This window comes from Uloborus diversus, chromosome 10 (genome assembly GCF_026930045.1).
Source record: "Uloborus diversus isolate 005 chromosome 10, Udiv.v.3.1, whole genome shotgun sequence".
NCBI classification, from domain to species: Eukaryota; Metazoa; Arthropoda; class Arachnida; order Araneae; family Uloboridae; genus Uloborus; species Uloborus diversus.
In genome coordinates, this window is record NC_072740.1 from 34,896,668 (window position 1) to 34,910,135 (window position 13,468).

Here is a 13,468-nt window from a genome sequence, read left to right on the forward strand (position 1 = left end):
GAGAAAAAAAAAGACTTGATAAAAACAGTAAAAAGACTGACGACACGAAAATTGCAGGAATTGTCATGTTCCAATATTTTCATTTAGTGGTTATAAATTAATATTGTTTACTTTAAGAAAAAATGCTATTTAGTTTCTGGGGAAAATTTTTTTATATGCTCAAAATAGAAGTAACAGGTAATAAAAACCGACTCCAATAAAACTAATCCTTTACAAAATTCGCCATCGCATAAATGAACCCTTTTTGTGAAAAAGAAAATAATCGCGAGATTTTTAACACAGGAATGCTAACTGCATTTGATATTTTTCTTTTTTTAAATGTTACATTTCAGTAGTCGCCGCAAAAAATTCCCAATTTTTTTCCAAAAAGTGAGGACTTGATTTATACATGGGTTTTTGATTTTGTTCCTGATTTTCTTCGTAAAAGTTATATGTGAGACCGAATGAAATTTTTTTTTAAATGTGCCTTTTATTAGTGGTTTTTTGTTTTTTCATGGTAGTAGTTACTCCAAGAACAATTATTACTTTTGGATTCAAAAGTTTTTCAAGTGTTAGCTAAAAGATTTAATTTGTTTTAAATGTTTTTAAAATCGTTACTGGCTCAAAAAATTTTGAGAGTCCTTAAAAAGTTTTTAATTTTCACTTTCAAAAATGAATATGAACCCTGTAAAATCTACAATTAAAAATTTAAAAAAAATTGCTTTATAACTGAGGACTTGAGTAGTTTTTTGTCTCTCCTGTAAAATTTGCAAAAATTGATGGTAGCAAACGCCTCCTTAAATCATGTCCGACCCATCGCGGCGGCCTCAAGGGCATGAACCCGAGTTCGGAGAAGGGTCGATGCTCTATTATATGACCAGCGGTGACGATAGTCGCCGTAAATCTACATGAATTCTTAAATTACCACTAAACAGAGTATTTCATTGGAACATTCATGTTAAAGTGACATATTACACTTCCGACCTCCCTAGAATTTCATAAGGTCTATTTAAATCAAGCCCGACCCATCGCAGCGGCACTAGAGGGCATGAGTCCGAGTTCAGAAAAGGGTCGGAGCTCTATTATGGCGGTGACGATAGTCGCCGTAAATCTACATGAATTCTTAAATTACCACTAAACAGAGTATTTCATTGGAACATTCATGTTAAAGTGACATATTACACTTCCGACCTCCCTAGAATTTCATAAGGTCTATTTAAATCAAGCCCGACCCATCGCAGCGGCACTAGAGGGCATGAGTCCGAGTTCAGAAAAGGGTCGGAGCTCTATTATGGCGGTGACGATAGTAGCTGTTAATCTACCTAAATTCTGATTAAATTACTGCTAAACAGAGTATTTCATTGGAACATTCATGTTAAGTTACCAGGAGCGGATACAGAAAAATCTTGAGGCATGAAAAAGTGAAACAAGAAGGAAAACAGTTACAAAACAAACAGAAAGCTGGAAAAATCTCAACTCTGTCAGGTGCTTAAGGGGCACAGGGCCGCCGTTTGTGTGGGGATACCGAACCTATAGTACTGGGGTCCGGAGATTTGGGGGGGGGGGCGTAAGGTCATGGAACTCTTTTTTCAATTATTTGACCCATTTCCTTGCACTGTCGAGGACTATTGAAAGCACTCGATCGTTTGTGTGAAGAACTTGCTTTAAAATTAACCGAGAGGGCATTCAGTGAACCATAAGCAGTAAAACAATATTTGACCCATTTCCTTGCACTGTCGAGGACTATTGAAAGCACTCGATCGTTTGTGTGAAGAACTTGCTTTAAAATTAACCGAGAGGGCATTCAGTGAACCATAAGCAGTAAAACAATATTTCAACTCTTTGAAGAGCATACTTATGTCATTTTGGTTATGTATCCACGAACGTAAAGTAATGATTCAAACGCGTGGAGTTTCAGTGGATGTGAGATCTTCCAAATGATATACAAAAAGACCTTCAAAAAGTTAAGGGAGGGTTGGCCTGCAATTTTCAAGAAACAAAATTAGTTTCTGAAAATGGACTTAAGAGTTTAGTTTAGTTCATAGCCCAGTCAATGAAGGTAAAAAAAATAGGCTTTGTCGCAACTAATTTAGGGAAAGCTGAATTTTTGCAGGATGTTATCAGACCAAGTATACACTAAAAAAAACACAAAGTCCCGACCCCCACCCCTCTTGCTCTCCTCCCCACCCCCTCTGAAACATTGTAAGAGCAGTGCTATTATTATAACATTTTCGTGTCGCAACTAATTAAGAGAAAGCTGGATTTTTTCAGGATGTTAGTGCTTAAAGTATACACTAAAAAAACACAAAGTTCCAACCCCCCACCCCTCTTGCTTCCCCCCTCACCCCTTCCGAAACATTGCAAGAGCAGTACTCTGATTATACACTTTTTGTGTCGCAAATAATAAGGGAAAAGCTGGTTTTTTTTGCAGGATGTTAGTACTTAAACTATACACTAAAAAAACAAAGTCCCAACCCCCCCTTGCTCCCCCCCCCCCCAATCCTTTTCGAAAAAAACATTACAAGAGCAGTACTATTATTATACGCTTACAGCTCAAAAATGAATGATGTTACCTGGGAGTTCCTTTTTTTATTTCATTCCTTACAATATTATAAACCTGTGGTGCCCAACCTACGGCACGCGGGACACATCCAGCCCGCGAAGCTGATCCGTGTGGCCCGTTGTTTTAAAATGTTACAACTCGAAGAGTGCGATTAATGATAATGTTACAAATTAGGAGCCAAATATTTAGAAATAGGTTTCTGAAAAACAGGTTGCATTTAACAAAATAAGTATTAAGTAATGATGACAACAATTATTGATTTGAAATTTTATATGTACTCTAGCGCAAAAACGATTTTAGTATGATCTGCGGCCCTCTGGAAGAAAATGTTGGGGGCCACTCTTATGAACAAACTATATTACAAACACTTTTTATGTAGATAGCTCAGTTTCACCACTTTAATCATATACAGAAAATTCACTACAAAAAGTAACTTCAACAAATTATAGCTTTTTATCTATACGTCTTGGGAAGAAATGTTTGGACAAAATTTATAGGTAATAATATAATGATAGTCATTTAGTTGAAATGGAGCAACAATATAATGACGTTCACTTTAAGTTTTACTACCATAATGCAATTTTTTGTCACTAAAGTTTATAGATTGTTTGTGTCGCTGATAGTAGTCTACAAAATAATGTCAATGTTTGGCTAACTATTTAAGTCTTGCATTAAGTAAATCAGGAATAGTATATTTCAACTGATTATTTCGTTGCAGCGGATTAATGTTTAGTATTACTTTTGGTTTTTATTTTTTAGTCTTTTATAAGGGGTCATCATCTAATATTTCAGTGGTTTGGCCCGAAAATATTGTTACAGTGCTTTCCACTACAGTGTCCACACATTGACGTGCAATCGAATCAAGCATTGTGACAGATACAGTTTGTAACTCGTAATGTTTTACAATTGCAAGATATTAGTTGGAGAAGTTCACTTAGAGCAGAGCTAATTGCCATGAGCTTAGGAATCAGTCTGTTGCTTGAACCTGACTCTTCTGGGGGAAGTTTAAAACCTAACCAAGTTTGAATCTGGTGGTAAACCCTATAAAGATGTTGACGAGCAGCGTCTGAAGTTGGTGGAAGTTTTGCTAAATCAAAATTTGACTTTAGAGACATTTTTGCTATTACTTTCTTATACACAAACTTTTATTCAAACTTGGTTAGGTTTTAAACTTCCAGCAGAAGAATGGGGTTGGCAATATACTTCAAGCAACTGACTGACAGCTAAGCCCATAACAATTACCCTTGCTCCAAATGAACTTCTCCTACTAATAATCTTGCAATTGTAAAACATTGTGTGTTACAAACTGTAGCTGTCGTAAAGCTGGGTTCGATCGCACGTCTATTTATGAACACTGTAGTGGAATGCACTGTAACAATATTTTTGGACCAAACATTATTCTGTAGACTATCAGCGACACAAACGAACTATAAACTTTTGTAACAAAATACTGCATTTTCATTGTAAAACCTTAAAGTGAACGTAATTACATTGATGCTCCATTTTCTTTAAATGACTATTGCAGATCATTATTGTGTTATTATCTATAAGTTTTGTTCAAGCATTTCTTCCCAAGACGTAATGATAAAAAGCTGTTGATTGTAGAATTCATTTTTTGTTTTTTGTAGTGAGTTTTCTGTACGTGATTAAGTTAGTAAATCAGTGAAACTGAGTTATCTACATAAAAAGTGTATGTAACATAATTAGTTTATAACAGTGGTTCCTAACCTTTTTCTTCCCATAAGGGCCGCAGATCATACTAAAATCGTTCTCACATGCGGGCTGGAGCACATATAAATTTCAAAATGTTTTACTCTTTTCTAAATGACACCGGAAAATACGAAAAAGGAAGGAAAATTGCAAACAAATTTTTCTTATAATTACTTGATGCTTCTTTTGTTAAATGCAACCTGTTTTTCATGAACCGATTTCTAAATATTTGGCTCCAAATTTGGAACATTATCATTAATCGTGCTCTTCGAGTTGTAACATTTCACAAAACAGCGGACCACGTGGATCAGCTTTGCGGGTCAGATGTGTCCAGTGGGCCATAGGTTGGGCATCACTGGTTTCTCATATCTTGGCATTGAGCATCAACTCACAGCACGATTGGATTTTAACTCAGTCATGCACAAGTTTGCGACAAAGAAAGAACGTAGAATGAAAATATGCTAGTGAATGTTCGACAAAAAAAAAACTAAATGCCCATTTTGTAATCCAGATAAGTATACCTGTATTCATTGGATGTAAAAGCAATGGAAACGAACGGAAATTAATTTATATATACATTGAAAAACTGATTTCGGACAGATTTATGATGTGTATGTTATTCTTAATTATTAATTTCTGTTTACTCTAGAAACTCAATAATTCCCCCGACTGTTGATTATGTGTCAAGTGTCAGGGTCGGACTAATACTCCGGTAAATTATAGTAAAATATTTGAGGGGCGCAAAATTGCCAAAGCAAAATGAGAAAAATATTGCGTCTGAGAGGCTGGAAAAAAAAAACCCAAAAGTTCTCTGGAAAATATTCTGGCGCCATCTACAGATGAAGAGGGCGCACCGCGATATCCCCTTATCTATTCTATAATTGTAGTCTAGACAAGTTTGAAGTAAAAGGTGTTAGTTCTTGCACAATTTCAACTAATTAAGGAGACTTTAAAATCATTTTAAACGATTAGAATCATCAGCAAGGATCATCACCAACAGGAGCGCCACGAACTTACATTTTTGGGAGGGGAGAAATTCTCAAATTGCCGAACGGAGCTCGAAATTTTACTGAATGATAAAATACAGCTAAAAACACACATACGTACTAACACCTAGTAAATAGTTGCATTCAGGCATTTAAATAGTTCCATTATGTCTCCAAGTTTGCAGAATCATCAGGGAAAATTTGCTGAATTATGAATTTTTTGGGAGATCACATTTAAGGGGCCATCAGCGTGGCCCCAGTCAGGGGGAGGGCAGCGGGGGTAAATATTGATTTTAATAAATCGCCAATTTGATTTTAGTAATGTAATGAAAGAAAGTTCATCGCGACGTTAAAGATTTTTAAAAAAATTAATGAAAATGACAAATTTTCTTTTCTGTAAAATTTGAGAAGAAAATAACTTGAAAAAAAAAGATATTTCTCAGAGAACATCTGTACTTTTAAGATGAACCAACTAAGACCCGCTGAGATGAAAGTCGAGACATTTTTAAACAGTAAAAAAAAAAGCTACCGTAAAAGGAATAATTTTCACGAGTAATTTTCGTGAAAATAAAGATAACGGGGATTTTGCGAGCTGAAAATTTTGCGAATTTTGTATAAACAGAACTGAAAGTTCTGGCCCAAAAAGGTATTGCTCTTGAGTTTTCACGATTACGACGGGATTGCGAAAATTAAAAGTCTCGCGAAAATAAGTGAGCTTTTACATTACTTAGTGCATTAAAGAAACTTATGGCAAGCTTTAGACAAAGAAATATATAAATTTATAAATAAACATGATAGCTTCTGGAGAACTGATGTTTTTCTGTTTCTCTTACATTCATTGTATTCCTTGGTTTATGGAAACATGGACAAACATGGTTCTAACAGATAAATGTCAAAGTTGAGAAAGAAAGAGATTTCAATGATTGTAATGAAAAGTCACATCAGATGTTATTAAATGGTTGAAAGGAAAAAATGAAAGTTAAAACAAGAATTCTGCAGAACATTCATGAGGCACGATATTTAAAATAAAACGAAATGAAAAAAATGACTATAGTTCTCACAGTAAAAATGAAATAAAATAAGTAATAAAAAATGAATAAAACATTTCAGTCTGAAACAATGAAATATTTAATTGGGGTGTAGGCACTTGAATTCAAACATGTTAAAATGTAAGGTAAGGGTGAAAATTAAAAATTTGAATATTTGCCTTTTTGGAACTCTAATTTCAAAAGAGTTCTTAGGGAAAGCCATTAACACCTGTTCCCTATAACATCATCGGAAAAAATGCTGAAATTTTTGTGGAAGTCTTATATTAGGCCTAAACAAAAATGGGAGGGTGGCCCATTCAAATTTCAAAAGTTCATTTTAAAGGACCACCCTAATACATAAGGACCTCCATACAGGGTGTTCTGTTTTAACCTGTAAAGCCTTTATTTTCACAACCGTGGTAGATTCGGAGTTAAAATACTGAAAGTTAGAAGCAAAAATAAAAATGAGTCAAAAAATACAAAATTTAACTTTTTATATGGACCCTAGGTCCATAATAACTAATATTTAGGGAAATAATCTCCATTGAAAACTTAGTGACACAAAAAACTTGACTTTTGAGCAACCAAAACTCAAGGAGATATTCCAGTTCAAAGTTTTAAGGGACCATACAGAAGATGAGATGGGAACTTTCAGAAGAATTGACAAGTCGTCTAAGTAAGAAAAACAAGGTACAGGTGCCCCTCGTATAACATGGTTAATTCATTCCGTGTAGTATCGAAACCATGTTATACAAGACTTAACATTTTTACTTATTTTTAATATTACAGTAAAACCTGTGACGTTGACCACCCTTGTAAGTTGACCACCTGTCTAAGTTGATCGCTGTTTTCAGGCACGGAATTAGCCCTTATCACGTAAATCAACCTCTGTAAGTTGACCACCTATTTAAGTTGACCACCAAAGTAGTGCACCCCAAGTGGTCAACTTACACAGGTTTCACTGTAATTATGTATGTACATAAGAAAAATCAGGTTAGGCTGTATTGTGTTATATCGAAACTGTGTTCCATGTTATATATGGGGCATTCCAAGGTATTTTTGACATTTATGTAGAGTCCGTAACGTGACCTTTTTTGCCATAACTTTTTAATTTACTGTTTGATTAGCATGTTATTTTATTTTGATCTTTTCCTACCAACACACTAGCTCAAATTAAAATAATTTGCAAATCAAACGGTAAATTAAAAAGTTATGGCAAAAAAAGGTCACGTTACGGACTCTACATAATGTCCAAAATACCGTGGAATGCCCCATATCGAAACCGTGCGTAAATCCAGGGATATGTTCCATGTTATATCAAAACTAAGTTTCATAAAAACAAAGTAACAACCATTAACAGAATGTATTAAACAAAATTGAAATTAAATCTTTTTAAAATTTAACATTCGAGCTATATCAAAACCATGAAGTATTAAATTCAAGTTTTGTACCGTGTAATATCGAAACCGTGTTATAATAATCGCAAATTTGGTTACCGTGTAATATCGAAACAGTGTTGTAGAAGTACTGTGTTAAATAAGAAAGACGCCTGCATTTACATTTTTCATTGCTATTCAAAATAAATGCAAATGTTATGCCGTGATATGCAAAAACACACTGCAAAGCCTCAAACAATTTGAAAAAAACCACTCTATGCACACATATAATTTTAAACACTTGTTAACCACTATATTTCCCTCCGAATGGTGTTATTGATAGCAAGTGAAAACTTGTGTAAGTCACAAAACACTGCACTTCATATCTCAGTGAATACTGGTCGTACTAATTTCAAACTTTTTGTGTTGGAATTATTTTTCAATGGAGATTATTTCCCTAAATATAAGATAGTGGATCTGGGGCTTGTATTAAAAGTTAAAATTTTGTATGTTTTGACTCATTCGTATTTTTGCTTCAAACTTTTAATATCTTAACTCTGCATCTGATTTTGAACAGTTTTGCAATTGGAAGTATGCATCTTGGACTAACGGTTTCAAAAATAAAGTTCTTGCAGGCTAAAACGGAACGCCCTGTATGTATGTTTTAAAAAAATATATCAATTACCTGTGTTAAGAATCGTACTAAATATTAAAACACGCCTCAAAGAAATGTTGTATTCAGCAATTCTCACCAAATTCTAGTTTCGTTTTCCTAGTTTTTTGAACAACAAACAATGTTTTTTGAAAAACTTTGTTTTTTTGGATGGGGTTAGGGGTTATGTGGCTTACAAAATGATGAACTAACAATATAAATGCTTCAGTATACACATTACTCACAGTAAAACAATGAAAAAACAAAATAAAGTTTCAAAAATATGTCATGCACATGGAAATCATGCGATGAGCAAATTTTATCACCTGTAGGTAGCCATCAAAATTGCGGGGCATGCAGTCAGACAGTTAAAACAACTTGTCTAATAAACCTCCTACTCCCAAAACATAGAACCAAGCCATCTCTTTAAAAAAAAAGGTATTAGAGATGTAGAATTTTATTTTTTAAATCAACAATAAAATTTTGACAAAAAAAAACTAAAAAAAGTTAATTCAAATTGAAAATGTAAAAACAAAAGTAAATTAAACAAAACTGACTTTATTTTATACAGGCCTGCATTTTGAGGATTAAGCGGGGGCAATTATCCCCCAGTTTTATAACCATACTATATTTATATCTGTGTGTGTATATTTCACAAATCTTTATGTTATAATTTACATGCATTGTAAGGAGAAAGTTTCTATGATACTTTAATTTTTTGTATGCAATTACGACTAAGTCATTCAAGAACTAAGAAAAAACGTCATCTCCGAACACATCGAAAAAAACCTGCTTAGTTCAAATGTTTTTCTTGATCATTTATTCGCCATAAATCTGACACCTTTCTTCTTCTGTGTCCACAAGATGATTTATTGTTCATTCATTATCATCCTGTAACAAATGTCCCAAGCAAATGGTATCACTGGAAGATTTTTTCTCGCCACTAGGGCAGCTATGCTCAGATGTTGTGTTTTTGAAATTCGCTTTAGGATTCGAGCCAAAGTGCACAGCACTGCATTCCACTTTCGTCTTCATTCTCATTTTGGGCTTTTTAAACACGATTTTACCAGCTGTTTCAGCATCTTCACATTTCTCTTCGCGTTTTTTCCTCAAATCACTTAAAAACTGCATCGCTACTGCGGTGTTTGTTGCATCAGACGATAAAGGAATGTCTTCTAAAGAATATTTTGTCCATTTCGGCTTTCTATCCAGGCTTAATGCAGCGCAACGCTTCCGCCGTTTAATTGCTACAGTTGGTTTTTTAAACACATCAGAATCTACTAAATCTTTATCTGTTGTTTCTTCGAAGGTTTCTACAGTTTCATTCTGTGACATCCATGTTTCGTGATTTTGCTCTAAAACGGAAAGCTCTCCGAAAACACCAGTAGATCTCGAAGCAAAATCTGCATTGCTTTTTAATGAAAAGCTCCGCTCTTGATTTGAATCTTGATAATTACTCATCAAGGTGGATATTAAGCGTCTTCTAATACGCAAAGGCAAAACTGTCCTCTTGGACATGATTTACGACAAACGAAAACACATATTCAATCAACTAATGCATATCTATGCAAAGTAATACGCTTTGCTTTCTTTCATGACCTACCAAGTTTCATTTCATTTGGCGCAAACGCGTCGCGTAGTACAGGTACGAGACATATGAATCAAACGCTTCTCCTTTTCAATTGTTGGGGCATGTGTGTAAGGGATCAAAAATACTTACTCCGACAGCTGCACCATCAAAATTTGGGAGAAGGGGGGATTTTTCATATTTTATTTATTTATTTTAGTTTATTTGTTGATTTGTTTTGAATTTAAATTATTTATTTTGTTTTATTTTACTTTATTTTATTCTGTTTATATTTAATTTCATTTATTTATTTAGTTTATGTTTATATTATTGGCGTAGCACAAAACTTTTCTTATAAAATAATAATAATTAAAAATTAATAAATAAAAAATATTTTTAAAAAATGAATAAAATTTAGTGAAAACCCGCTTGGGCTGCGTTCGGAAACGATCCACCGGTTACACCGCGTGGTTGGTCCGGTGTGGTTATGACGAATTTGGCATTTCTCTAGGAATTCCGGTAGAACAGCTGTGTTTCCGAACGCTCGTGGTTAAACCGCGGTAGTTCTAGTTCAGCAGCAAACGACACTCCAATCAACGCGTAACTTTCATAATAGGCAAGTCACGTGCGTTACGATCAAAACATGAAACACGACCGGATTGGCCAACACAGACTTTGTGACGTTTGTGATCTCGCTAACCGCTTCCAGACAGCGGTGCCACAGGTTGCTACCAAGTCGACCGCCAGAAAACAACCGCAGTGTTTCCGAACGCGGTTAAGTGACGTCAGCGGTTCCACCGCAAGCGTTTCCGAACGCTTGCGGTTGCACCGAGGCAACCGATCCGCGTTTCCGAATGCACCCTTGGAGTGGGAAGTCGAGATCGCATGTACTTGAAGCGACTAATTGATATCAACCAATGAGATTTGAGCTCCCTGGGTTTGAGAGAGGTAGCAGAGGGGTGAAAATCGTGATGCAATATTTGTTTTTGTTGATGAAATCATGTTCTCTCGTGTAATGGATATGTTTTTTTCAACTTTTAGCTCTACAATTGGAAAAGAAAGCAAATTCAATATAAAAATGTTGCCGTTTAAGAAATGCGTCTTATTTTCTACATACATATTGTATTTGTTTTGAATGAAACGCATAATGTTTAAAGGAAAGCAGACAATTTGACAATCATCCGTTGAGAATGAATCTGACAAGGGTCAAAGATTTTTCAATTATTTTCTCACAACTGAATAATACTTAGGGAATTTTGAATTTAAATTGCAAAGTAAAAGCAGTATTATTCAAACCAATTACTGTTTGTGAAAATGCGTTTCGGAAACAGAGATTAGGAGAACAAGAAATTGGAAATGAAAAAGATTAACTCGTATGATCTCACTACTCTCAAAAATTAGAGCCTATAAAAGTAACAATATGAAATAAATAGGTTTTATTAACAGTTGTTAGGTTCAATAGATTGTACTCAAGGTGAGGTTTTTTTTATATGGCTAAAACCAACTTGTGCAGCACATTATTCATACTTGTCAAAAAAAAAAGCTAAAAGTTTTATACGTATCTGTTCATCAACTTTAGTTAGTAACAACTAAAGCTGACTTTTTTTTACAGCATACTTTAAATATCTTTTTCATAACCGTAATGTAAGCATTTTTTAGTGCTACATAATGCTGCACTAAAAACTGCATATTCTGGTATGTTTCAGTTTCATCAATTAAAAAAAAAAAAAAAGAAAAGAAAATCCTACATGCCTAAATTCTTGAATTCAAAGAAAAAAAAAGAAAGTCATTCTAATATTTTGAACACAAACAAAACAATATGAATTCTTTTTTCTTAGTGATAAAGATTTCATTGAAATTAATAGTAAGAGCAAATATTGATGGTTCTTAGCACTCAGCTAAATTTTCCTACAAAGACCTTATTACGTTCTTGCAATTAAATGAATAATCAAGTGCATATTTTCATGTTAAGAAAAACATGTGCTATAAATTTTGCACTAGTGCAGATTGAATTTTTTTGTTTTGGTCATAACAGTTTTGGAATGACAATATATATTAAAACCAAATGTTCCTGGGGGGGAGGGGGGGGAGAAGGGGCACGACTTTCTTTGCAGCACTACAGTTATCAAAAACCTTACCTGGCAACAATGAAATGGTAGGATTGAGATTTGCATAGCCTTTACAATACTGCCAGGTTAGGTTTGCCCTAACTGTATGTCTTTAATTGATAGCGATGTGCCAGATATCCAAAAGAAGATAAAGATCTATATCCGTATCATGATTAGTAGATCTTAAATGGATTTTTAGCCGTAAACTCTTATTACATATTTGAAATTCTACATGTGGATAACTATAAAATAACATACAATTAAATTTGAATTAGCTTTACATTTTCTAAAGATATTATAAGGTAACATTTCAGCAATTTTTTTAAACTGATTTAGGAATTGTACTATTCCTCCTATCGACTTTTCCAGCCATTCTTCGAAAAATTGAGACAGAATTCTCCGATTACTCTTCGTAAAGATGTTCTTGCTAGTGCTATGTCGGTAGGGGCAGGTCCAGAGGAATGGAACAACAGCATTTATATGCCGAAATATTATTTCTAGCCAGTAGATGTAGCAGCTACTAGTATAGCTACAGACCAAGCTAGAAATAATTTTTCACATTTTACTTCGTCTTAAATGCAATGCAGTCTCATTCTTACCGACTCTCCCCTTCTCTTTGTAGAACTTATTTTCAGAATAAATCAAATTCCTGATTATGTTTCTGCTACGGATTGATTTTTTAAATAAATCGTGCTTTTACCCTTACGGGAATACCTTTCATCTCAAATTTTACACTTGGACAAGGATCAAATTGGGTTAAAAATTCAAGGTCCATATATGTATTTGCGGATCTACATTTTTATGATCCGGCAATTCACTAGTACTTGTACACTGTAGCAGTGTTCTATTTTCAGTAGGAGATTTATGGAACCACTCTCAATTTTATAAACAAAATTTAATTTTAGAGAAAACTAAAAACATCAATTGTCAATATTCTGAAAATATTAATGATAATTATTTGTCTTTTATTCGTTCAAAAACAAATGCTTTTGATATTTTTTTATTATTTGTGTGTGTTTATGAAGGTACTGACTTTACAGAAAAAAACATAGATTGAAATAAGAAAAATTCTCGTAATAACAAAATAAGTTTATTCATACAGCATTTATATACATTAATCTTTTAAAGTGAACATTTATTGCCAGGTGGTGTAAAGTTGCACACATCAAGTAAAAGACTATGTTACTAAAATATAAATAGTCGAAAGAATGTAAAAAATATATATATATATTTAGATTTTATCAATAAGGAATTAAATTTCAATTTCCAAATTTCACTGCAGACAATTCTTTACTTAGAAAAAGCAATGGTGTTATTTACTTATACAACATTTTAAAATCGGAACACTCTCATTTTCGCTCAAATTTTGTAGAATTTTCATGACATTGGCTGCGTAGAAAGCTTCATTTTTTAAAAAAGTTTCATGTACTGTGAACAAAGGCAACCAATGCCAACTTGTATCCAAAAGCGTGAATCAGTATGCCTTGTGTACCAGGCTA

At 33.9% G+C, this 13,468-nt stretch overlaps 1 protein-coding gene across 1 annotated transcript; it reads right to left on the reverse strand.

The window, feature by feature from the left end:
- Nucleotides 1-8,832: 8,832 nt before the first annotated feature.
- Nucleotides 8,833-9,912, reverse strand: LOC129231594 (uncharacterized). Its single transcript, XM_054865954.1, has one exon. The coding sequence runs from the start codon at nt 9,810-9,812 to the stop codon at nt 9,171-9,173; it is 642 nt and encodes a 213-aa protein (XP_054721929.1). The 5' UTR covers nt 9,813-9,912; the 3' UTR covers nt 8,833-9,170.
- Nucleotides 9,913-13,468: the final 3,556 nt, after the last annotated feature.